Source organism: Gorilla gorilla, chromosome 20 (assembly GCF_029281585.2).
Source record: "Gorilla gorilla gorilla isolate KB3781 chromosome 20, NHGRI_mGorGor1-v2.1_pri, whole genome shotgun sequence".
Classification (NCBI taxonomy): Eukaryota; Metazoa; Chordata; class Mammalia; order Primates; family Hominidae; genus Gorilla; species Gorilla gorilla.
In genome coordinates, this window is record NC_073244.2 from 58,865,823 (window position 1) to 58,891,035 (window position 25,213).

At 49.8% G+C, this 25,213-nt stretch overlaps 2 protein-coding genes across 7 annotated transcripts in view; both read left to right on the forward strand.

The window, feature by feature from the left end:
- Positions 1–838: 838 nt before the first annotated feature.
- C5AR2 (complement C5a receptor 2) lies at positions 839–12,111 on the forward strand. 2 transcript variants are annotated; one of them, XM_055369836.2, is made up of 2 exons: positions 839–1,121; positions 9,555–12,111. In XM_055369836.2, the coding sequence occupies exon 2, from the start codon at positions 9,570–9,572 to the stop codon at positions 10,581–10,583; it is 1,014 nt and encodes a 337-aa protein (XP_055225811.1). In that variant the 5' UTR covers positions 839–1,121; positions 9,555–9,569; the 3' UTR covers positions 10,584–12,111. The 2 variants fall into 2 exon arrangements, with proteins under 2 accessions (XP_055225811.1, XP_055225812.1); XM_055369837.2 differs by lacking the exon at positions 839–1,121 and adding an exon at positions 8,675–9,463.
- Positions 12,112–17,989: 5,878 nt separating this feature from the next.
- The window catches only part of DHX34 (DExH-box helicase 34), a 33,402-nt gene continuing 26,178 nt past the window's right edge, over positions 17,990–25,213 (forward strand). Inside the window, exons 1-3 of one of the 5 annotated variants that reach the window (XM_055369840.2) lie at positions 17,990–18,135; positions 21,528–22,509; positions 23,814–24,125. In XM_055369840.2, the coding sequence (XP_055225815.1) occupies positions 21,805–22,509; positions 23,814–24,125 (1,017 nt within the window). In that variant the 5' untranslated portion in view covers positions 17,990–18,135; positions 21,528–21,804. The other 4 variants (XM_055369843.2, XM_055369841.2, XM_055369842.2 and 1 more) reach the window with 4 other exon arrangements.

Consider the following 25,213-nt stretch of genomic DNA (forward strand, 5'->3'; position numbering starts at 1 on the left):
GGAAGTTGAGGTTCAGAGGGGCTGAGGCCCTGAACTTTGATGAGGGTGTGTCGACCTGGAATATGAATCTCATCATTCTGGCCCTTGAGTTCTTGTTCTCAGCCACTGTGATATGCTGGAAGAGGTTAAGAATTGCTATCACGGCTGTGGCTCACTTCTGTAATCCCAGCCCTTTGGGAGGTCGAGGTGTGAGGATGGCTTGAGGCTGGGCAACACAGCAAGGCCGCACCTCTACAAAAAATTTTTAAAAATTAGCCAGGTGTGTTGGTGCATGCCTGTAGTCCTAGCTACTCAGGAGGCTGAGGTGGGAGGATCACTTGAGCCTAGGAGTTTGAGGCTGCAGTGAGGCATAATGTTGTCACTGCACGCCAGTCTGAGAGACAGAGCAAGACTCCATCTCTAAAAAAAGTAAAGCATCGCTATGGCCAACAACATCTTCCCATTCTACAGATGGAAAATTGAGGCCCAAGAAAGGAGTTGTTTGTGCTTTTTCTACCACTGAGGCGTTGGGCCCTGCGCTCAGCTGCTGTGGTCTTTTTGTGGAGAATGTGACCCCAGGCTGTCTTCCTCAGAGCCGAGGAGGAGGGAGGGATGTTTGTCTGTCCTGAGGCTGCAGAAGGGAGGGGTTGAACACAGTTAGAGGCCTGGAGGTGGCTGGGGGCAGCTGGCATGTTGTGGGCAAACAGAATCCAGGCCAAGACCTCTAAGGCATTAAAGAGCAAACCGCATGCAGGTCTGGCTTCCAGGAAGGTGGGACTTCGAGACTAGGGTTGGGGACTTGGAATCAGCCCTCCACCCAACCGAGCCCTCTCCTGCCCTGCCAGCCACCCTGTAATTTTGGGTTCTGTGAGTCACGGGAAGAAGACAGGACAAACACACCCTGAGAGCGAGACAAGGCCACTCCTATTTTGTACTGCTTATAAAGATTCACTGGGACCGGTGAGGTGGCAGTGCTCAGCAGCATCCGACAGGAGCCCTGGCAAACAGGACGGATTTCCAGGACTCTACCAGCTGCCAGACACGGCGGGGAGAGACCCCAGACCTCCTGGGTCCTGGCTGTGGGCCCGGATTGGGCTCCCAAGTGGCATTTGACTCACGTGGGGACACTCTTGGAAGAGACGGTAAGGATGGAGGCAACAAGGGCGGGAAGGAGGGAGAGAGAGAGATTGCATGATCTTGGCTTCTCGGAATCATTACTTTCAGAATCTGGGAAGCAGAACTAGAGTTTGAGAAGTGCAGTCTTATTACAGCCACACTGGAACGCACGTCACAGTCCTGGGCTCTTGGAATTAACTTGGGCAGCCCAGCAGCAAAGCTCTTGTCAAAGGATCTAAGCATTTTTTTTCTTTCTCTTTTTGGAGACAGGTTTTCATTCTTGTTGCCCAGGCTGGAGTGCAATGGTGCCATCTCGGCTCACCGCAACCTCCACCTCCCAGGTTCAAGCGATTCTCTTGTCTCAGCTGGGATTACAAGCGCGTGCCACCATGCCTGGCTAATTTTGTATTTTTAGTACAGATGGGGTTTCTCCATGTTGGTCAGGCTGGTCTCGAACTCCCGACCTCAGGTGATCCATCCGCCTTGGCCTCCCAAAGTGCTGGGATTACAGGCGTGAGCCACTGTGCCCTGCCCAAATGGTTTTTCACACACAGGTGTATGGGAAACAGCCTCTCTCAAACCTGCAGGAATTCCTGCAGCTTTCGGCAGATCCACCAAACTGTAGCATGCGTAGCAAGCAAGCCCTTTAACTCAGCGATTCCAATTCTTTTCTCTTTCTTTCCTTTTCTCTCTTTCTTTCTTTTGACAGGGTCTCACTCTGTCTCCCAGGCTGGAGTGCAGTGGTGCGATCTTGGCTCACTGCAACCTCCGCCTCCCAGGTTCAAGTGATTCTCCTGCCTCAGCCTGCTGAGTAGCTGGGATTACAGGTGCACGCCACCACACCTAGCTAATTTTTGTATTTTTAGTAGAGACGGGGTTTCACCATATTGGCCAGGCTGGTCTCCAACTTTTGACCTCAGGTGATCCACCTACCTTGGCCTCCCAAAGTGCTGGGATTACAGACGTGAATCACCGTGCCTGGCCCCCTCAATGTTCTATCACAAAATCTGTCCACATTCTTGTGTGGTGTTTGTTCATTCTCATCGTGTAGAATATTCCACAGGGTGAACATCCCATGATGTGTTTATCCATTCTGCTGTGGGTGGCTATTTGGACGGTTTCTCATCTTGGGCTGCTGTGAACATTCTGGCACATGTATTCTGGTGAGCATATGTGTTCTTTTCCGGGAAGGAGGCTGATTGCTGGGTCGTGAGGGAGGAATCCTAGAAGATGGATGTTCAGGAATAAAGAATGTTCAGACTTCTTTTTTTTTTTTTTTTTTTTGAGATGGAGTCTTGCTCAGGCTGGAGTGCAGTGGTGCAATCTCGGCTCACTGCAACCTCCGCCTCCCGGGTTCACGCCATTCTCCTGCCTCAGCCTCCTGAGTAGCTGGGACTACAGGCGCCTGCCACCACGCCCAGCTAATTTTTTGTATTTTTTAGTAGAGATGGGGTTTCAGCATGTTAGCCAGGATGGTCTCGATCTCCTGACCTCATGATCCACCTGCTTGGGCCTCCCAAAGTGCTGGGGATTACAGGTGTGAGCCACTGCGCCCGGCCAGCCTTCTTTGATTCTGCTCCAGGGTTTTCCAGAGCAGAGAACCCAGCAAGACTGGATGCACAGACAGGCGTGCACCAAGAGGCACACGTGAGGGTGCTTGCAATCACAACAAAAGAAACCTAAGTGACCACTTAGTCTCTCTGTGCCTCAGTTTACTCTTTTATCCTTTCACTTACCAAATATCGACCATGCCTGTGCTGTGTGCCAGGTTCTGTCCCAGATGCCAGGGACACAGCGGCACCCGAGGCCAGAAGGAGCTGATGTTGTGGGATGTGAGGATGATAATATTGACCTCAAGGGTTTGTGTTGAGGGTTATATCTTGTAGGTCATAGGTGCTCAATAAAAGCCATCTATTATTTTAATTATTATGAAATAATAAGAAGGGTACCTATGATTTAAAAGCTAGATATAAGTACAGACGCTCTTTGACTTACAATGGGGTCCCATCTCTATCAACCCATCGTAAGGCTGGGCACAGTGGCTCACGCCTGTAATGGCAGCACTTTTGGGAGGCTGAGGTGGGAGGATTTCTTGAGCCCAGGAGTTTGAGATCAGCCTGGGCAACAGAGTAAGAGCTGTCCATACAGAAAAAAAAAAAAAAATTAGCTGGGCATGATGGCATGCACCCATAGTCCCAGCTACTCCAGAGGCTGAGGCAGGAGGATCAGTTGAGCCTAGGAGGTAGAGGCTGTGGTGAGCCGAGTTTGAACCACTGAACTCATCTTGGGTGACTGAACAAGACAAAAACACAAAACAAAAGCCCCCAACATTTTCAACATAAGTTGAAAATATTGTAAATCAAATTGGATTTAATACACCTAGCTTACTGAACATCATAGCCTACTTTTTTTTTTGAGACAGAGTCTCACTCTGTTGTCCAGGCTGGAGTGCAGTGGCGCGATCTTGGCTCACTGCAGCCTTGACCTCACGGGCATAGCCTACCTCAAATGTGTTCAGAACACTTACATTACCCAACAGCAAGACAAAATCATCTAAGCCAAATCCATTTTTTTTTTTTTTTTTTGAGATGGAGTCTCACTCTGTCACCCAGGCTGGAGTGCAGTGGTGTGATCTCAGCTGACTGCAACCTCCACCTCCCAGCTTCAAGGGATTCTCCTGCCTTGGCCTTCTGAGTAGCTGAGATTACAGGCACTCGCCCCCACGCCCAGCTAATTTTTTTTTTTTTTAATCTTTAGTAGAGATGAGATTTTATCATGTTGGCCAGGCTGGTCTCAAACTCCTGACCTCAAGTGATCCGTCTGCCTAGGACTCCCAAAGCGTTGGGATTACAGCTGTGAGCTTCTGCACCTGGCCCTGTTTCTCATTATTCTCCTTACCATTGCTATTGAATGGCCTTTAGTTAATAAGCACCACTTGGGCAGACAGTGGACTGTTTTTGATGCTTTAAGGACGAATGGGGTTGATATCTGTACAGATAGACAGGAAAACAGATATCGGGCACGTTAAGTGGAAAAGATGAAGAAATGGAACAATGTATGTTGAAAGCTCCCATTTCTGGTTAAGATGTTACAAAGGAAATGCCATCTACGATACCATTGCTTTGGGCTAAAGCTGGGCAAATTATATGCACAGAAAGTTTCCTGGATTGGGCTGGGCATGTTGACTCACACCTGTAATCCCAGCACTTTGGGAGGCCCAGGTGGGCGGATCATGAGGTCAGGAGATTGAGACCATCCTGGCTAACACGGTGAAACCCCGTCTCTACTAAAAATACAAAAAATTAGCCGGGCGTGGTGGCGGGCGCCTGTAGTCCCAGCTACTCGGGAGACTGAGGCAGGAGAATGATGCGAACCCGGGAGGTGGAGCTTCCAGTGAGCTGAGATCGCACCACTGCACTCCAGCCTGGGCGACAGAGTGAGACTCCATCTCAAAAAAAAAAAAAAAAAAGAAATTTTTCGTTTTCTGGATTGTAATCAACAAGGGCCAGGAAGTGTGGAGTCTTTGCGGGGTGAGAGGATGCGTGTGGACAGTGATAACAGCAGCTAGCATACGTATGACACCCACTGAAAACCAGCGCTATACACTCAGCTCTACCCTTCTAACTTGTTGAATTCTTACGACACCCCCTAAGGCAGGAATATTATTATTCCCATTTTACTGAGGCAAGGATAGTTTAGGTGACTTGCCCAAGGCCACACAGCTGGTAGGAATTTGAGGGTTTTTGTTGTTGTTGTTTGTTTGTTTGTTTTTTATGATGCAGTCTTGCTGTTGTCGCCCAGGCTGGAGTGCAGTGGCATGATCTTGGCTCACCGCAACCTCTGCCTCCCGGGTTCCAGCGATTCTCCTGCCTCAGTCTCCCGAGTAGCTGGAATTACAGGAGCCCACAACCATGCCTGGCTGATTTTTGTATTTTTGGTAGAGACCAGGTTTCACCATGTTGCTCAGGCTGGTCTTGAACTCCTGGCCTCAAGTGATTTGCCCGCCTCGGCCTCCCAAAGTGCTGGGATTACAGGTGTGAGCCACTGTGCCCGGCTAGGGGGGTTCAGTTTTTAAATGCTGTACTCTCTTTCTTTCTTTCTCTTTCTTTCTTTCTTTCTTTCTTTCTTTCTTTCTTTCTTTCTTTCTTTCTTTCTTTCTTTCCCTCTTTCTTTCTTTCTTTCTTTCTTTCTTTTTCTTTCTTTCTTTCTAGGGACAGGGTCTCACTCTGTTGCTCAGGCTGGAGTGCAGTGGCGCAATCATGGCTAACTGCAGCCTCAAACTCCTGGGATCATATGATCTTCCACCCCAGTCTTAGAAAAGGTTGGGATTGCAGGCACGAACCACTATGCCTGGCTAATTTTTACATTTTTTGTAGAGACAGAGGGTCTCACTGTGTTGCCTAGGCTGGTCTTGAACTCTTGGCCTCAAGCGATCCTTCCTCCTCAACTCAGCCTCCCAATGTACTGGGATTACAGGTGTGAGCCACTGCACCTGGCTAAATTCTGCACACCTTTTATTCTAGGGATAAAAATAATATGAAAGTGGAATGCCAGACTCCAAATACACACACCAAGTGGCCTGGACTCTTCACTGCTACCTGGCATGGGGGAGGGGAGTGCCCCAACTTCCTCTCTGTCCTTCCTGTTGCCTCAACACCAGCTGGAGTCCTGAGCAGTGCCAGCCAACCCATAATAGTCAGCAGAGAGCCGCAGGGCCAGGTCACTCTGACATTGTGGGGGTGGGGGGGTGGGGACTCCTCCCTGGGTCCTGTGCTACCCACAGCTTTGTCTACCGGAGCCTGTGTGCCACGTGCTGGACAAATCTTAACTCCTCAAGGACTCCCAAAACCAGAGAGGTAGGTTCACCTCAATGACTCTTGTTTCCCCGATGAGGAAATAGGCACAGCCAGCTGCAACTGACACCCACAGTCATGGAGGCCGGGGCTGCTCAGGGCCACTTGCTGTACTGCCTGCCAGCTCTCCAGAGCCTGAGATTTGGAGACGGTAATATTCTAGGGCATGGGGTTCTGCAGCGGGGACTAACACACTTTGAAATTTACCTACTTAGGGCTGGGCGCGGTGGCTCACGCCTGCAATCCCAGTACTTTGGGAGGCTGAGGTGGGCGGATCACAAGGTCAGGAGTTCGAGACCAGCCTGGCCAATATGATGAAACTCGTCTCTACTAAAAATACACAAATTAGTTGGGCATGGTGGCGGGTGCCTGTAGTCCCAGCTACTCAGGAGGCTGAGGCGGGAGAATCACTTGAACCCTGGAGGCGGAGGTTGCAGTGAACCAAGATTGCGTCACTGCACTCCAGCCTGGATGACAGAGTGAGACTCCGTCTCAAAAAAAAAAAATTTTACCTACTTAGCTGAGTGATCTTAGGTAAGTTACTTAACTTTTCTGTGCCTTGTCTGTAGAATAAATATAACAGTAGTGTCAAATCCAGACAGTTATTATAAGGTTTCAGTGAGGTCAGGCATGGTGGCTCATGCCTGTAATCCTAGCACTTTGGGAGGCCGTGGCAGGCAGACCACTTGAGGTCAGGAATTCCAAACCAGCCTGACCAACATGGTGAAACCCCGTCTCTTCTAAAAATATAAAAAATTGGCCCCGGGCATGGTGGTGCACGCCTGTAATCCCAGCTACTCAGGAGGCCTGTGGCAGGAGTATCGCTTGAACCCAGAAAGCAGAGGTTGCAGTGAGCCGAGATAGCGCCACTGCACTCCAGCCTGGGCAGCAGAGTGAGACTCCGTCTCAAAAAAATAAATAAAATAAAATAAAATAAGGTTTCAGTGATAAAGTGTTTAAAGCTGCGTGGTGGCCGCTGCCTGTAGTCCCAGCTACTCAGGGGTCAGAGGTGGGAGGATCGCTTGAGCACAGAGTTGGAGGCTGCAGTGAGCTGTGATTGCACCACTGCACTCCAGCCTTGGCAAGACGGCGAGACCCTGTCTCTAAATATATATATATATATATAAATTTGCCAGGTGTGGTGGGGAACATCTGTAGTCCCACGTACTCAGGAGGCTGAGGTGGGAGGACCACTCGAGCCCAGGAGTTCGAGGCTGCAGTAAGCCAAGATAGTGCCATTGCATTCCAGCCTGAGTGACAGAGCAATATCTGTCCCTAAAAAAAAAAAAAAAAAGTTGACACAAAACACAGTGTTCAAGAAACAGTGGCTTCCAATAATAATAATTTTTTTATTATTATTATTGTCAGGCACAGTGGCAATCATGCCTGTAATCCCAGCAGTTTGAGAGGCTGAGGCAAGGCAGGTTGCTTAAGCCCCAGAATTCAAGACCAGCATGGGCAACATGGTGAAACCAGATGACCTCCAAAATAATAATAATAATAATAATAATAATTAATCAGGCATGATGGTGTGCACCTGTAGTCCTAGCTACTTGGGAGGGTGAGGTGGAGGGTTGATTGAGCCCAGGATATGGAGGCCGCAGTGAGCTGGGAAAGTGCCGCTGCAGTCCAGTCTGGGCTACAGAGCCAGACCCTGTCTCAAAAAATAGTAATAATATAGTAATAATATTATTGTGGCCGGACATGGTGGCTCACGCCTGTAATCCCAGCACTTTGGGAGGCTGAGGCAGGTGGATCACCTGAGGTCAGGAGTTCGACACCAGCCTGGCTAACATGGTGAAACCCCATCTCTACTAAAAATACAAAAATTAGCCAGGTGTGGTGGCATGTACCTGTAATCTCAGCTACTTGGGAGGCTGAGGCAGGAGAATTGCTTGAACCCGGGAGGCGGAGGTTGCAGTGAGCCGAGATCATGCCACCACACTCCAGCCTGGGCAACAGAGCAAAACTCTGTCTCAAAAAAATAAATTATTGCTATGATAGATTATGTCGCTTCCTTGCTCAGCACCCTCCTATAGCACCTGTCTCATTTGGAATAAATGATGATGTCCTTGCGTTGCCCATGTGGCCCTACATGCCGTGGCCCCTGATAACTGTTTTTTATTTGTTTTATTTTGTTTTGTTTTTTTCTTTTTTTGAGATGGAGTCTTGCTCTGTTGCCCAGGCTGGAGTGCACTGGCATGATCTCAGCTCAGCAACCTCCACCTCCCTGGTTCAAGTGATCCCTCCTGCCTCAGCCTCCTGAGTAGCTGGGATTACAGGCGCCCACCATCACTCCAGGTTATTTTTGTGTTTTTAGTAGAGATGGGGTTTCACCATGTTGGCCAGGCTGGTCTCAAACTCCTGACCTCAGGTGATCCACCCGCCTTGGCCCCCCAAATTCCCGTGATTACTGGCGTGAGCCACTGTGCCCGGCCCCTGATGACTCTGCTATTGCCTCCCACCCTCTCCCGCTGGCAGATTCCACTCCAGCCACACTGGGCTCCTTGCTGTTCTTGGACATGACCGTCATGTTCCCACCTCAGGGCCTTTGCACTGGCTGTTCTCGACGCCTGAAACACTCTTCCCCCAGATCTCGATGCATTTCTCCTACTGTTCCTTCAGATTTGTATGCAAATGTCACCTCCTCAGAGAAGCCTTCCCTGACCATGCCTGTACAACTCCAACATAGCCAGCTTCCCTGTGTGATATTTTTCCCATAGTATTTATTATCTTCTAAAATACTGTGGATTTTGGATTTTGCTCATTTCTTTCTTTCTTTTCCTATTTTTTTTTTTATTTTTTGAGACAGAGTCTCTCTCTGTCATCCTGGCTGGAGTGCAGGGGTATGATCAAGCTCACTCAATCTCCTGGGCTCAAATGATTCTCCCACTTCAGCCTTTTCGGCAGCTAGGATCACAGGCACGCATGACCATGCCTGGCTATGTTTTAAAAGTTTTCGTAGAGATGGGGTCTCCCTATGTTGCCCAGGCTGGTCTAGAACTCCTGACCTCAAGTGATCTTCCCACCTTGGCCTCTCAAATCGTTGGGATTACAGGCCTGAACCACTGTGCCCAGCCCCAATATTCCAATGTACTAGGGTTCTGGCATTGTAATATTCTAGAATTCCAAGATGCCACTTCTAACAACACTAAGTTCTAGAATTCCAATTTTTTTTTTTTTTCTGAGATGGAGTCTCACTCTGTCTCCCAGGCTGGAGTGCAGTGGTGTGAGCTCAGCTCACTGCCACCTCCACCTTCTGGGTTCAAGAAATTCTCAGCCTCCCAAGTAGCTGGGATTACAGGTGCCCACCACCACACCCAGCTAATTTTTGTATTTTTAGTAGAGACGGGGTTTCACCATGTTGGCCTGTCTTGAATTCCTGACCTCAAGTGATCCACCTGTCTTGGCCTCCCAAAGTGTTGAGATTACAGGTGTGAGCCACCACACCCGGCCTAGAATTCCAATATTCTAAAGCACTGGAGTCCTTATGACGCAATACTCCAGTTTGCAAGGTGCTGGTGGGCCGGGCTGATGGACACCCTAGATCTCCAGGGCCGTGGAGTTTCCTCCTCTGAGTTTTCATCGTCTTTCTCTCCTGCCCAGACACCAGGAGCCTGAATGGGGAACGATTCTGTCAGCTACGAGTATGGGGATTACAGCGACCTCTTGGACCGCCCTGTGGACTGCCTGGATGGCGCCTGCCTGGCCATCGACCCGCTGCGCGTGGCCCCGCTCCCACTGTATGCTGCCATCTTCCTGGTGGGGGTGCCGGGCAATGCCATGGTGGCCTGGGTGGCTGGGAAGGTGGCCCGCCGGAGGGTGGGTGCCACCTGGTTGCTCCACCTGGCCGTGGCGGATTTGCTGTGCTGTTTGTCTCTGCCCATCCTGGCAGTGCCCATTGCCCGTGGAGGCCACTGGCCGTATGGTGCAGTGGGCTGTCGGGCGCTGCCCTCCATCATCCTGCTGACCATGTATGCCAGCGTCCTGCTCCTGGCAGCTCTCAGTGCCGACCTCTGCTTCCTGGCTCTCCGGCCTGCCTGGTGGTCTACGGTTCAGCAGGCGTGCGGGGTGCAGGTGGCCTGTGGGGCAGCCTGGACACTGGCCTTGCTGCTCACCGTGCCCTCCGCCATCTACCGCCGGCTGCACCAGGAGCACTTCCCAGCCCGGCTGCAGTGTGTGGTGGACTACGGCGGCTCCTCCAGCACCGAGAATGCAGTGACTGCCGTCCGGTTTCTTTTTGGCTTCCTGGGGCCCCTGGTGGCCGTGGCCAGCTGCCACAGCGCCCTCCTGTGCAGGGCAGCCCGACACTGCTGGCCGCTGGGCACAGCCATTGTGGTGGGGTTTTTTGTCTGCTGGGCACCCTACCACCTGCTGGGGCTGGTGCTCACTGTGGCGGCCCCGAACTCCGCACTCCTGGCCAGGGCCCTGCGGGCTGAACCCCTCATCGTGGGCCTTGCCCTCGCTCACAGCTGCCTCAATCCCATGCTCTTCCTGTATTTTGGGAGGGCTCAACTCCGCCGGTCACTGCCAGCTGCCTGTCACTGGGCCCTGAGGGAGTCCCAGGGCCGGGATGAAAGTGTGGACAGCAAGAAATCCACCAGCCATGACCTGGTCTCGGAGATGGAGGTGTAGGCTGGAGAGACACTGTGGGTGTGTATCTTCTTATCTCATTTCACAAGACTGGCTTCAGGCATAGCTGGATCCAGGAGCTCAATGATTTCTTCATTTTATTCCTTCCTTCATTCAACAGATATCCATCACGCACTTGCTATGTGCAAGGCCTTTTTAGGCACTGGAGATATAGCAGTGACCAAAACAGACACAAATCCTGCCCTCAGGGAGCTGATATTCTAGTGGAGGAAGACAGACTATAAACAAAGATATATAGGGCCATTTGCCGTGGCTCACACCTGTAATTCCAGCGCTTTGGGAGGCTGAGGCAGGTAGATCACTTGAGGTCAGGACTTCAAGACCAGCCTGGCCAATATGGTGAAACCCTGTCTCTACTAAAAATACAAAAATTAGCCGGGCATGGTGGCGCATGCCTGTAGTCCCAGCTACTTGGGAGGCTGAGGCAGAAGAATCGTTTTGAACCCGGGAGGCAGAGGTGGCAGTGAGCCAAGATCGAGCCCCTGCACTCCAGCCTGGGTGACAGAGTGAGACTCTGTCTCAAAAAATAAAAAAAATAAAAGATTTTATTTATATATTTATTTTTTTGAGATGGAGTCTCACTCTGTCGCCCAGGCTGGAGTGCAGTGGCACAATCTCGGCTCACTGCAAGCTCCGCCTCCTGAGTTCACGCCATTCTCCTGCCTCAGCCTCCTGAGTAGCTGGGACTACAGGCGCCCGCCACCATGCCCAGCTAAATTTTTGTATTTTTAGTAGAGAAGGGGTTTCACCTTGTTAGCCAGGATGGTCTTGATCTCCTGACCTGGTGATCCACCCACCTCAGCCTCCCAAAGTGTTGGGATTACAGGCGTGAGCCACCGCACCTGGCCGAAAGATTTTGATAGGATCCCTCTGGTTGCTGGTGGAGGTGAGAGTATGGTGTAGGGGCAGTGAAGATCCCAGAGAGGAGGCTACTGCAATGGTCCAAGCAGGAGGTGATAGCGATTTGGATCAGGGTAACAGAGCCGAGGTGGTGAGAGGCTGACAGGTCATGCATCTATTTTGAAGGAAAGGCCAAGTCCAGGCTCCTTAGCTCGGCATTCAAGGCTTCTCTCCACCACTGGACACACTTACTCTCTAGCTTCTCAGACCCTGTAGCAATCAGAATCATGACCCCCCGTGATGTCCACATCTTAATCCCCTGAACCTGTGAACAGGTGACCTTCCATGGCAAAAGGGACTTTGCAGGTGAGATTAAGTAAAGGATCTTGAGAAGGGGTGGTTATCCTGGATTGTCTGGGTGGGCTCAATGGAGTCACAAGGGTCCTTTTAAGAGGGAGGCAGGAGGGTCAGGGTCAGTCGCAGGAGGTGACAACGGAAGCAGATGTCATAGTGACGTGAGGAGGTGCCAAGAAATGCAGGCAGCTTCCGGAAGCTGAAACAGACAAGGAAACAGATTCTCTCTGAAGCTCCCAGAAGGAACACAGACCTCCTGACACTTTTAGACCTCTGATCCGCAGACCTTTAAGAAAATACATTTGTATTGTTTTAAGTCACTATGTTTGGGGTGATTTGTTACAGCAGCCGTGGGAAGCTAATACACACCCTTCGGGCTATATTCATGCTTCTGCATCTTTCCTGAAGCTGTGCCACTGGCTGGAATGTCCTTCTGATCTATGGTGTGCAGTTCAACAATCAAGAGCCATCTGTGGCTATTCAAATTCGAATCAATTGGCCAGGCATGGTGGCTCCTGCCTATAATCTCAGCACTTTGGGAGGCCGAGGCGGGAGGATTGCATGAGCCCAGGAGTTTGAGACCAGCCTGGGTGACATAGCAAGACCCCATCTCTACAAAAAATAGAAAAATTAGCCAGACGTGGTGGGGCGTGCCTGTAGTTCCAGCTACTGAGGAGGGAGTTGTTTGAATCCTTCTGCTTCAATCCTCCTTAAAGCAGGTAGATTGCTTGAGCCCGGGAAGTGGAGTTTGCAGTGAGCTTAGATCACACCGCTGCACTCCAGCCTGGATGTCAGAATGAGACTCCATCTCGAAAAAAAAAAGAAAGAAAGAATAAATTTTCATTTCAAATTTAGTTCCTCGGGCACACTGGCCATAGTTCAAGTGCTCAGTAGCCACATATGGCTGGTGACTGCCATATTCGACAGCACAGCTATAGAACATTGCCATCATAACAGAGATTTCTGTTACAAAATGCTGTTCTAGAATTTACTTTTGAACTCTACCTGCTCAGATCTTTTAAATTACATGGTAGGCCAGGCATGGTGGCTCACGCCTGTAATCCCAGCACTTTCGGAGGCCCAGTCAGGAGGATCCCTTGAGCCCAGAAGCTGGAGACCTGCCTGGGCAACAGAGCAAGACCCCATCTCTACAAAAATAAAAAAAAGAAAATTAGCCTGGTTTGGTGGCACATGCCTGTAGTGCCAGCTACTAGGGAGACTGAAGTGGGAGGATTGCTTCAGCCTGGGAGGTTGAGGCTGCAGTGAGCCGTGATCTCATCACTGCACTCTAGCCTAGGTGACGGAGCGAGACCCTGCCACTAAATAAATAAATAAATAAATAACATAGTAGTGATACCTGTGTCTGCAGTCATTACTCCAGAACAGCACTTCACACATAGTTTCTCCTTTAAGGTCATTCTCACAACAGCCCAGGGAGATAGGGTGGCATGCTTCATTTTATAAGCTGAGGTCCTGGGAGGGGAGGTCATTTACCCAAGATCACACAGCAAGAACACCAGACAGCTGGAATTTGATCCCAGTTTTGACTCCAGTGCTCTTGCTCTTCATCATCAATAATTTCCTTCAAGGCCTCCCTCAAATGTCACTTCCTCCAGGAAGCCCTCCCTGATTTATGCTCCTTCCAGAAAGAATGGGCTCTTCCTTTCTCTGAGTCTCTGGAACACAAGGTCCCAGCTAAACTGTAAATTCCCCAAGGGTAACAACTGGACTAATTTTTTTAAATTTTATTTTATTTTATTTTTTTGAGATGAAGTCTTGCTCTGTCACCCAGGCTGGATTGTAGTGGCACGATCTCGGCTGACTGCAACCTCCACCTCCCGGGTTCAAGCGATTCTTATGCCTCAGCCTCCCGAGTAGCTGGGATTACAGGCGCTGCCACCACACTTGGCTAATTTTTGTATTTTTAGTAGAGACAGGGTTTCACCATGTTGGCCAGGCTGGTCTCGAACTCCTGACCTCAGGTGATCCACCCACCTTGGCCTCCCAAAGTGCTGGGAATACAGGCATGAGCCACCATTCCCGGCCTTATCCTTGACTTAGAATACCTAACCTCCTGGGAATGCAGCCCATAGGTCTCAGCCTTATTTCACCCAGCTCCTGTTCAAGATGGAGTCACTCTGGTTCACATGCCTCTGACATTTCCCCACTCCCTTTTATAAGAGAACCTTTAATCCTAAGGGTTGTAGAGGGAGGAAGATCCAACTTCTGTAACTTCTTCAGGCTGGACAGGGGTGATGATATTCCTGCCTAACTGTTAGGATCTATTGGATTCAGGGTAGACAGGAGCTCAGTCAGAAAGCATTGGTATCACTTTTTTTTTTTTTTTTTTTTGAGACGGAGTTTCACTCTTGTTGCCCAGGCTGGAGTGCAATGGCACGATCTCGGCTCACCACAGCCTCTGCCTCCCAGGTTCAAGCGATTCTCCTGCCTCAGCCTCCCCAGTAGCTGGGACTACAGGCGTGTGCCACCAAACCCAGCTAATGTTTTTTTTATTTTTTATTTTTAGTAGAGACGAGGTTTCTCCATGTTGGCCAGGCTGGTCTCGAACTCCCGACCTCAGGTGGTCCGCCCGCCTCGGCCTCCCAAAGTGCTGGGATTACAGGCATGAGCCACCACGCCTGGCCTGATATTTTATTACTTAGTATTTTACTCGGAATTATCATGAGTGAATTAAGACCAAGGCTGTCTTGTAAAATAAAATTTGTTGTGGAACAATTTATACAGCTCCTTTGAGGTAGGAGGCAGGACTTAACTCTGGAGATGGGGCTCGGCTCGAATATTGGACCAAATTGAGGACCAGCTAAAACAGGGAGGAGGCTGAAGCAACTTATTATTTTTATTTATTTTTATTTTTTGGAGAAGGAGTCTTGCTCTGTTAACCAGGCTGGAGTGCAGTGACACGATCTCGGCTCACTGCCACCTCCACCTTCCGGATTCAAGTGATTCTCCTGCCGCAGCCTCCTGAGTAGCTGGGACTACAGGCACATGCCACCATGCCCAGCTAATATTTTTGTATTTTTTAGTAGAGATGGGGTTTCGCCATATTAGCCAGCCTGGTCTTGAACTCCTGACTCAGGTTATCTGCCCACCTCGGCCTCCCAAAGTGCTGGGATTACAGGTGTGGGCCACCACGCCTGGCCCGAAGCAACTTTCTATGACACGCCTACCAGTGTGCCATGTCAGTTTGCCATTGCCATGGCAACACACCCAGGAGTTACTGCCCCTTTCCATGGCAATGACCCCATGACCCAGAAGTTACTACCCCTTCCCTAGATATTTCTGCATAAACTGCCCCTTAATCTACATTTAATTAAAAATAGGTATAGGCTATTTTTATACCTATATAAATAGGTATAGGCTAAAAATAGGTATGGGCTGGGCGTGGTGGCTCATGTCTGTAATCCCAGTACTTTGGGAGGCCAAGGCAGGTGGATCACCTGAGGTCAGGAGATCAAGACCATCCTGGCTAACATAGTGAAACCCTGTCTCTACTGAAAATACAAAAAATTAGCCAAGCGTGTTGGCGGGCGCCTGTAGACTCAGCTACTCGGGAGGTTGAGGCAGGAGAATGGCGTGAACCCAGGAGGCGGAGCTTGCAGTGAGCCGAGATCACACCACTGCACTCCAGCCTGGGTGACAGAGCAAGACTCCGTCTAAAAAAAAAAAATAGTAAGAAAGAAGGAAAGACACAAAGACAGAAAGAAGGAAGGAAAGAAAGCAAGCTGTTTTCCCCTGCCTTGCCCCTGCTCACCTTTGAATTCTTTTCTGGGCAAAGCCAGGAACCCTCGTGGGCTAAAACCCCACTTTGGGGCTTAAAGTTTGCAAAATCCTCCCATTAATCTATTGGGACCAGTTGCCACTTAGGAGCATTCTTTGATAACTTTTACAAAACATCTTTTGTGGTTTTTGAAATGTTTTCATTTTGTAGTCATTAGCCCTTCTTTTTTGAACTGGAATACATTTCACGGGAGTTTTCAAATGTAAGTCTGTGCAATGTTACATAAAATACCTTTGATTATTAAAAGCCATCTGTTTTGTTATAACTTCCCTTTTTTTGTTCTAAAGTTTGTTTATTTCTGCTATTTGTTTTTTTACCATAGAAATATTGATTTCCTTAAGTTTTCAAAGAACCAAGTTATTAATAATTTCTCTAAGAACTAGTCTCAAGCTTGCTATACAATCCTATGGTTGATAGACTGTGGCTTTCTTGTTGATTTCCATTTGTTGTTCATTTCCTCCAATTTTCCTTTTTTAAAAATTATAATTATTGTTTGGATTATTTATTTATTTATTTATTTATTTATTTGTTTGTTTGTTTGTTTGTTTGAGACAGAGTTTCTCCCTGTCGCCCAGGCTGGAGTGCAATGATGCGATGTTGGCTCACTGCAACCTCCACCTCCTGGGTTCAAGCGATTCTCTTGCCTCAGCCTCCCGAGAAGCTGGGATTACAGGTGTCCGTCATCATGCCCCGCTAATTTTTTATGTTTTTAGTAGAGACGGGGTTTCATGATGTTGGCTTGGCTGGTCTCGAACTCCTGACCTCAGGTAATCCACCTGCCTCGGCCTCCCAAATTGCTGGGATTACAGGCGTGAGCCACCGCACCTGGCCTTGTTTGGAAATTTTAAGCAGAATGCTTAGTCCATTTATTCTTCTTCTTTTGATAATAATGTATGAATTGGCTTCTCTATCTCTAAGTTGTTTTCCAAAGGCTTGATAATTATATCCAACTTTCCACTTGACATCCCCAGTTGATGTCCAATGCATAACTCAAACAATATGCTGAAAACAGAACTTCGGATTTTCTCTCTAGCCTCTCTCCCACGTCTTCCTGATGGTAGTAGATGGTGACTCCATATTTCCAAATGCTCAGGCCAAAAACTTTAGAGTCCTTCTTTTTTTTAGACATAAAACTTTTTTCTGGCGAGGCGCGGTGGCTCATGCCTGTAATCCCAGCACTTTGGGAGGCCGAGGTGGGTGGATCACGAGGTCAGGAGATCGAGACCATCCTGGCTAACACAGTGAAACCCCGTCTCTACTAAAAATACAAAAAATTAGCCGGGCGTGGTGGCGGGCGCCTGTAGTCCCAGCTATGCGGGAGGCTCAGGCAGGAGAATGGCGGGAACCTGGGAGGCGGAGCCTGCAGTGAGCCGAGATCGCGCCACCGCACTCCAACCTGGGCGACAGCGAGACTCCGTCTCAAAAAAAAAAAACAACAAAACTTTTTTCTTTTTTTGAGACAGTCTGGCTCTGTCACTCAGGCTGGAGTGCGGTGGTACCATTATGGCTCACTGCAGCCTCAGTCTCTCAGCCTCCTAGGTTCAATCGATCCTCCCACCTCGGCCTCTTGAGTAGCTGGGACTACGGGCACACACTACCATATCCGACTAACTTTTGTATTTTTTTGTAGAGACAGGGGTTGGCCATATTGCCCAGGCTCGTGTGGAACTCCTGACCTCAGGTGATCCACCTACCCCGGCCTCTCAAACTGTTGGGATTACAGGCGTGAGCCGCCGTGCCCAGCTGTTTCTTCTTTCAGTTAATAAAAGAGAGGGTGCATTGCTGGCTAATGAGATTGTTTCTATACTTGGGGGCCTTCCTGAATGTGTGTGATTGAGTTTATTGCAGAGAAAGGTAACAGAAAATGGGGTTGTAGAAAGAAAAGAGGTAGAGGCTGAGTGAGATGCCCCACATCTGTAATCTCAGTGCTTTGGGAGGCCAAGGCGGGCGGATCACTTGAGATCAGGAGTTGGAGACCAGCCTGGCCCAAATCGTGAAACCTCGTCTCTACTAAAAATACAAAAATCAGCCAGGTGTAGTGGTGTGCGCCTGTAATCCCAGCTACTCGGGAGGCTGAGGCAGGAGAATGGTTTGAACTTGGGAGGCGGAGATTGCAGTGAGGTGAGATAACGCCACTGCACTCTAGCCTGGGAGACAGAGTGAGACTATGTCTCAAAAGAAAAAAAAAAAGTTCCTGGGCCCCAGACCAGCTCTCCCTTTGGGTTAAAACCCCGGCGTCCCGGAGCTGAGGCGCACGTGGCTATGGTTGGGGAGAAGAGGGCGGGGCCGGGGAGGAGGTGCTTGCAAGTCTGTACCGCAATGCCTCTACTGACCTCTAGAGGGCGCAATCACTCGAGGCTCCGCCCCAAGCGAGGCGGGGCGGAAGCGTGCTGTGCACAGGCGCAAGATGGGTCTTGGGCAGCCCAGAGCTTCCGATTGGCTCTTCTGTGGTGGCGGGGCGGGGTCAGAACGAGATGGCTGTGTGCGCAGGCGCAAGACTAGCGCTCTTGGGACCGGAAGTTAAGGCGTTCGCGGCGTGTGGTAAGTGAGGGGGGCGGGACGGGTGTACCGGGTTGTGGCGGCGATGGCTGTCGGAGTTGGGCCGCTTGGGGGTAGTTTGGGGTGCGAGTCCAGGGGCGAGGGGAGTCTCGAGGTGAGGAGAAATGTAGGAGGCAGCCGAAGGGCCGGCAGACGCGGGCGGAGATGGCACCTGAGCGTCCCTGGGAGAACCTGGGCGACAGGCCAGAGACCGAAAGAAATGGAGGCACGAAAAGAAGCTTCGAGAAACTGAGGGACTGAAAGACGAGGGTGTTGGGAGAGGAGGGAAGCTGAAAACTAGAGGGCGTGGACGAGAGTGCCGATGGGTTCCAGCGAGAGTCTTAGAGCCCACGAGGCCGAGAGGCGTGGTCGCCCATCAACTTGGGGAGTGGAGGGAAAAGTCGGAAACTGATCGTGGACACTAGAAACAGAAAAAATGGAATTTAGATGGAGAAACGAGACACTGAATCACAGGGGAGACCGAGAGATACGGAAGGATGGAGACAGTTGAAGTAGGGAGAACCCCACAAAAGCTGGAGATAATGGAGAATGATGCTGAGAAATGGAAAAGCGAGGGAGTGGAGCCCGAACCCCTGGATTTGAGTGCCTCATCTAACACTCGGCTACTCACTTAGCCTCTCTATTGTTCAGTAAAATAGGGGGTGATCATAGTGCCTGACAGTCATGAGAAAAGTGTGTGTGTGTATGTACATAGGTGTGGGATAGGAATAGATCATGCAGATAGGATAGGTCTGTGTGTTAATGTGAGTAAGCATGAGCTATTATTAAAGCTTCTGATATTGGGAGATAAAGTATTAGATGGGGAAATGGAGAGAGGTGGTGATGGAGAGTGAATACTGGAAGGACAAAAGGGAGGAAAAAAAGATTCAAACAGAAAATGAGAAAGGGCGTGGTGACTCATTCCTGTCATCCACAGCACTTTGGGAGGCTGCGGTGGGAGGATCACTTGAGCTTGGGAGGTCAAGGCTGCTGTATGCCGTGATTGTGCCACTGCACTTCAGGCTGGGTGACAGAGTGAGACCCTGTTTCAAAAAAACAAAAATGAATTTTTTTTTTTTTTTTTTGAGATGGAGTTTCGCTCTTGTTGCCCAGGCTGGAGTGCAGTGGTGCGATCTCGGCTCACTGCAACCTCTGCCTCCTGGGTTCAAGCGAGTCTCCTGCCTCAGCCCCCAGAGTAGCTGGGATTACAGGCAGGTGCCACCACCCTGGCTAATTTTGTGTTTTTAGTAGAGACGGGATTTTTCCATGTTGGTCAGGCTGGTCTCGCACTCCCGACCTCAGGTGATCTGCCTGCCTCAGCCTCCCAAAGTGCTGGGATTATAGGCGTGAGCCACCGTGCCCGGCCTGAAAAAGCATTTTTTTTTTTTTTTAATGAGAAAGATGGAGAAAGTCAAATGGAGAACTGAAGAGAGATGGAGAAAGGAAGAGTTGGATTACAGAGAAAAATCAGACTACAGAATGACTCATAAGTGAAGAGAGATGCGAGCTGACTAGGACAGGGAAGAGAGATGAGGGTGATGAACAAGACGGACTGAAAAAGAGACAGAGGCCTGAAGATGGAGTGGAAAGAGATGGAGGGGACAGAGGGGGAAACAAACCCACTGAAGGCCATGAGCCCAGGGCAAATAGGCCAAGAGACCAAAAGATGGTCAGAGACACAGTTATACAGAAACTTGAAGATGCAGACAACCTAGAAGCCGAAAAAGATAGATACCTTGAGAGGAGCGGGATGCTGTCAGTGGGGCCCAGCATGCATAAGCAGTTTCTAGCCTCAGGAATGCTCTCATTTTCTTTTCTTTCTTTTTTTTTTTTTTGAGACAGAGTCTCGCTCTGTTGCCCAGGCTGGAGTGCAGTGGCTCAGTCTTGGCTTCCTGCAAGCTCTGCCTCCAGGGTTCAAGTGATTCTCCTGCCTCAGCCTCCCGAGTAGCTGGGACTACCCGAGTAGCCAGGTGCCCGCCACCACACCTGGCTAATTTTTTTTCTCCAGCCTGGGTGACAGAGCAAGACTCCATCTCAAAACAAAAAAGACTCCAACTGTAAGCAAAAAGGCATTTTCTGGTGTAGCTGAGAAGTGGGGGGTTGAAGGGAACTAAGCTTCAAGACCTAAATGATGTTGCCAAGCTTCTCTTCCTCTCCCTCTTTCACCTCTCCCTGTGGTGCACAGTGACCATCCTTGTTCCTGTATCTAGTTATTTCTCTAGGATAGATTTTAGGAAAGACTCTGTCATGTTCCAGAGCTACCACAAACAGCTCCAGGCTTATATCAAACTTGCCTGATTATGATGGATAAAATGAGAGCTTTTCTGTCCTAGCAACCGAGTGTAAATTCCACAAAAGGGCCCTGATTGGCCCTTCTTGGATCATGTGTCCGTTTCTCAGACCAATCATTGGTTAGAGGGGGAGTAGAATACTAAGATTGGCCAGGTCTTTGTCACTTGCCTACCCAATAGGGGTTCTTTGTCTTAAAGGCCCTCAGAACCATGTAGAATCGAGGAAGGGCTGTTGTCCAAAGGAAGGTGGATACTGTCCTCAGAAAAGAAGTAAAGGGTTGTGCCAGGCAGGCAAAAATTACATATAACACTTGCAAAATTTTGTCTTTTATCTCAATGTTCTGAATCTCACTGGACCCCGGGTGAAGAACCCTTGCCTTATTCTTTTCATTATATCACACCTCTCTCCTGTTACTGCCTGTGGAGACAAGGTTCTGCTGTTGGTTGGCCATGTGACCTACATCTCTCCTTTAGGTCTCAGGTCAAACATCCCCTCCTCGCAGGATCCTTCCCTGATTCCCAAGCATGGGAAGGAGGAGGAACCTCCTTTGGTGTCCCACAGCTCCCTAGGATTCTGTCATCACAGTCCCCATCACTGGATTGTCACAGTCTGATGACGTGTGTGTCACATGAGAGATCATGTGATCATGGCCATCTGTGAGGACTCTGGTGGTCATATTCATTACCTCCTTTTTCTAGTTCAGTGCTTAAGAAACAGGCTGTTAGAAATGTTTCTAAAAATGGGCTGGGCATGGTGGCTCACACTGGTAATCCCAACACTTTGGGAGGCTAAGGTGGGGGAATTGCTTGAGCCCAGAAGTTTGATATCAACCCGGGCAACATAGTGAGATCTCATCTCTACAAACAGTAAAAAATTAGCTGGGTGTGGTGGCATGTGCCTGTAGTCCCAGCTGCTCGGGAGGCTGAGGTGGGAGGATCGCTTGAGTCCAGGAGGTCGAGGCTGTGGTGAGCCATGATTACGGCACTGCACTCCAGCCTGGGAAACAGAGTGAGACCCTGCCTCAAAAAAGAAAAAAACAAAACAAAACCAAAAAAAGCAATGTTCCCAAAAGAGAATTAATGTCTTCTGTTCTCTCTCTTAAGAATCCAGGGCCTGAAAACCCAGAATGAACTTGTGTCCATCCCAGAGATCACTGCAGATGTCATGAGGTACCCTTTGTGTCACCAGCTCAAGCAGGCCTCTGGCCACTTTATCATCTGTGATGGTCCTGTGCCGTGACCAGGAGGAAAAATTAGCTCTTTGAAGAGAAAGTGGTTCTCTATTGCAGGCACTGGCCTCTTAAATTGTTGCAGGTGGGGAATGGATGAGAATATTTGTTTTGGGTGATCAGAACTGAGACTCCTATTGTGGATTAGTAACATGCCTCCTCCTAGAACAAGGGAGGGCAGGGATCGCCGAGACCACCACCGGGCTCCCAGCGAGGAAGAGGCCTTGGAGAAATGGGACTGGAATTGTCCAGAGACGCGTCGCCTCTTGGAAGATGCCTTCTTCCGTAAAGAGGATTACATCCGTCAGGGTTCTGAGGAATGTCAGAAGTTTTGGACCTTCTTTGAACGCCTGCAGAGATTCCAGAATCTCAAGACCTCCAGGAAGGAGGAGAAAGACCCTGGACAGCCCAAGCACAGCATCCCAGCGCTGGCCGACCTACCTCGCACTTACGACCCACGTTACCGCATCAACCTCTCTGTTCTTGGCCCTGCCACGCGGGGCTCTCAGGGACTGGGCAGGCACTTGCCCGCGGAGAGAGTGGCTGAGTTCCGCCGAGCCCTGTTGCACTACCTGGACTTTGGCCAGAAGCAGGCATTTGGGCGTCTGGCCAAGCTGCAGCGTGAGCGGGCAGCCCTCCCCATCGCCCAGTATGGGAACCGCATCCTGCAGACGCTGAAGGAGCACCAGGTGGTGGTAGTGGCCGGTGACACCGGCTGTGGCAAGTCCACTCAGGTGCCCCAGTACCTGCTGGCTGCTGGCTTCAGTCATGTGGCGTGCACCCAGCCCCGGCGGATCGCCTGCATCTCACTGGCCAAGCGTGTGGGCTTTGAGAGCCTCAGTCAGTATGGCTCACAGGTGAGTGGGACGTACCAGGTTTCCGATTTTTCCAGCGTGACCTTGGGGGAATAGGTTGCTTGTCCATATGGCAGTATCAATAAAAATGAAGCACTTACCCTTGGACCCAGCGATGATTCTTCTAGAACTTTATCCACAGAGTGGCTTGTCTGTGGTCTGCATGACAAAGGAGCTAGCATTAACCAGTGTAGCACTTTAACAGCAAAACAATGGGAAATGTCCTAAAGGCTCATCACTTTTTTTCTGAGATGGAGTCTAGCTCTGTGGCCCAGGCTGGAGTGCAGTGGTGCGATCTTGGCTGACTGCAACCTCTGCCTCCCAGGTTCAAGCAATTCTCCTGCCTCAGCCTCCTGAGTAGCTGGGATTACAGGCACCCACCACCATGCCCAGCTAATTTTTGTAATTTTAGTAGAGACGGGGTTTCACCATGTTGGTCAGGCTGGGCTAAAACTCCTGACCTCAGGTGATCCACCCACTTCGGCCTCCCAAAGTTTTGGGATTACAGGTGTGAGTCACCATGCTGGGCTGCAAGGGTAATTCTTGACGATCACCGCAATGCAAACTGCCATCTTGGAAGACCAATAATAGTCCTTCTGTCTCATGGTGGTCATGAGGATGAAATGGGTTGATATACATAAAGCACTTAGAGTGGCATATAATGTCCTGGCACATAGCAGGGACTCAAGAAAAGGTTATTGCTATATAGTTAATATTATATATACATGAGGCACAGTGCTAGATACTTTCTGTGTATTGTCACATGGAATTCTCACAGCATCTAGGAGGAGAACTATAAGGGATGGCATTGCCTGCCCAAGGTCAGTTGGCACTAAGTGGCAGAGGTGAGATTCAAACCCAAGCTGTTGGACTCCAGAGTCTGATGGGTAGGCATGGTATTTGCTTAGGTTTTCTTTTTGCTTTTTCTTTTTTTTTGAGATGGAGTTTCGCTCTTGTTGCCCAGGCTGGAGTGCAATGGTGCGATCTTGGCTCACTGCAACCTCCGCCTCACGGGTGTAGGTGATTCTCCTGCCTCAGCCTCCCAAGTAGCTGGGATTACAGGCATGCGCCACCACGGCCGGCTAATTTTGTTTGTATTTTTAGTAGAGATGGGGTTTCTCTATGTTAGTCAGGCGGATCTTGAACTCCCTACCTCAGGTGATCCGCCCGCCTCTGCCTCCCGAAGTGCTGGGATTACAGGCGTGAGCCACCGCACCCGGCCTGCTTAGATTTTCAATTTGGGCAGGGCCAGGGGCTGGTACCCAGGCTCAGGGTCCTCTCCTGATCCTTTCTTTCTCCCACCCCAGGTCGGCTACCAGATCCGCTTTGAGAGCACACGTTCGGCGGCCACCAAGATTGTATTCCTGACAGTGGGGCTGCTCCTGCGACAAATCCAGCGGGAACCCAGCCTGCCCCAGTATGAGGTCCTGATTGTGGATGAAGTTCATGAGCGGCATCTCCACAACGATTTCCTCCTGGGCGTCCTCCAGCGCCTGTTGCCCACGCGGCCTGACCTCAAGGTCATCCTCATGTCGGCCACCATCAACATCTCGCTCTTCTCCAGCTATTTCAGCAATGCCCCTGTGGTACAGGTGCCTGGGAGGCTGTTCCCCATCACAGTGAGTACTTCCCCCTCCTCCCACATCCCCAGACCTCCAACCTGGTCTCTGTCCAAACCTGGACATGCCTCTTCTCTCTGCTGCTGTATCTCCCATCTCTTTTATTTAAAGATGTTCTCTTTTTTTAAAGCTACCATTTTCTGAGCATTCATAATCAGCTGGTTAGAGTGCTAAGTGCTTGTTAGAGTAAAAGCTGTTACAAGAAGACCCAAAAATGGCTGGGCGCCGTGGCTCATGCCTGTAATCCCAGCACTTTGGGAGGCCGAGGTGGGTGGATCACGAGGCCAGGAGATTGAGACCATCCTGGCTAACATGGTGAAACCCCATCTCTACTAAAAACACAAAAACAAAATTACCCAGGCATGGTGGTGGGTGCCTGTAGTCCCAGCTACTCGGGAGGCTGAGGCAGGAGAATGGCGTGAACCTGGTAGGCGGAGCTTGCAGTGAGCCGAGATCGCGCCACTGCACTCCAGCCTAGGTGACAGAGTGAGATTTTGTCTCAAAAAAAAAAAAGACGCAAAAACGTAAAGTCTCAAATAAGAGAAGTTTATTTCTCTCATATAACAGTGTGGCTGATCCAGGCTGGTGGGCAACTCTGTTCCATGTGGTCATTCAGGGATCCAGGCTCCTCCTTTCTCATTACTCTACCATCTCACTGGGCAAGATTTCTCAAAGTCAGCAAGATTGACATTTCAGTCTGGATAATTCCTTGTCGTGGGGGCTGTCCTGTGCATCATAGGATATTTAGCAGCATCCCTGGCCCCTACCCACTAGATGCTAGTAGTCTTCTCCTGTGGTTGTGACTATTAAAAAGGTCTCCAGATATTGCTATATGTTCCCTGGGGGGCAAAACCACCCCTAATTGAGAAACACTGTCCTAGTGAGTTATCCTTGTCTGTATAGTCAAGACTTACAGGAAGAACTTCATTGTCTCTTGTGATTTCTGGTTCCAGATGCCCATCAATTTGCCTTCTAAGCAGCCATAAAAAAAGAAAGAATGGGTCGGGCACGGTGGCTGGTGCCTGTAATCCCAGCACTTTGGGAGGCTAAGGCAGAAAGATCACGAGGTCAGGAGCCCAAGACCATCC

What these genes read in the sequence shown, in the direction of transcription:
- C5AR2 (XM_055369836.2), top strand. Translation starts at nt 9,570, where the DNA reads ATGGGGAACGATTCTGTCAGCTACGAGTATGGGGATTACAGCGACCTC.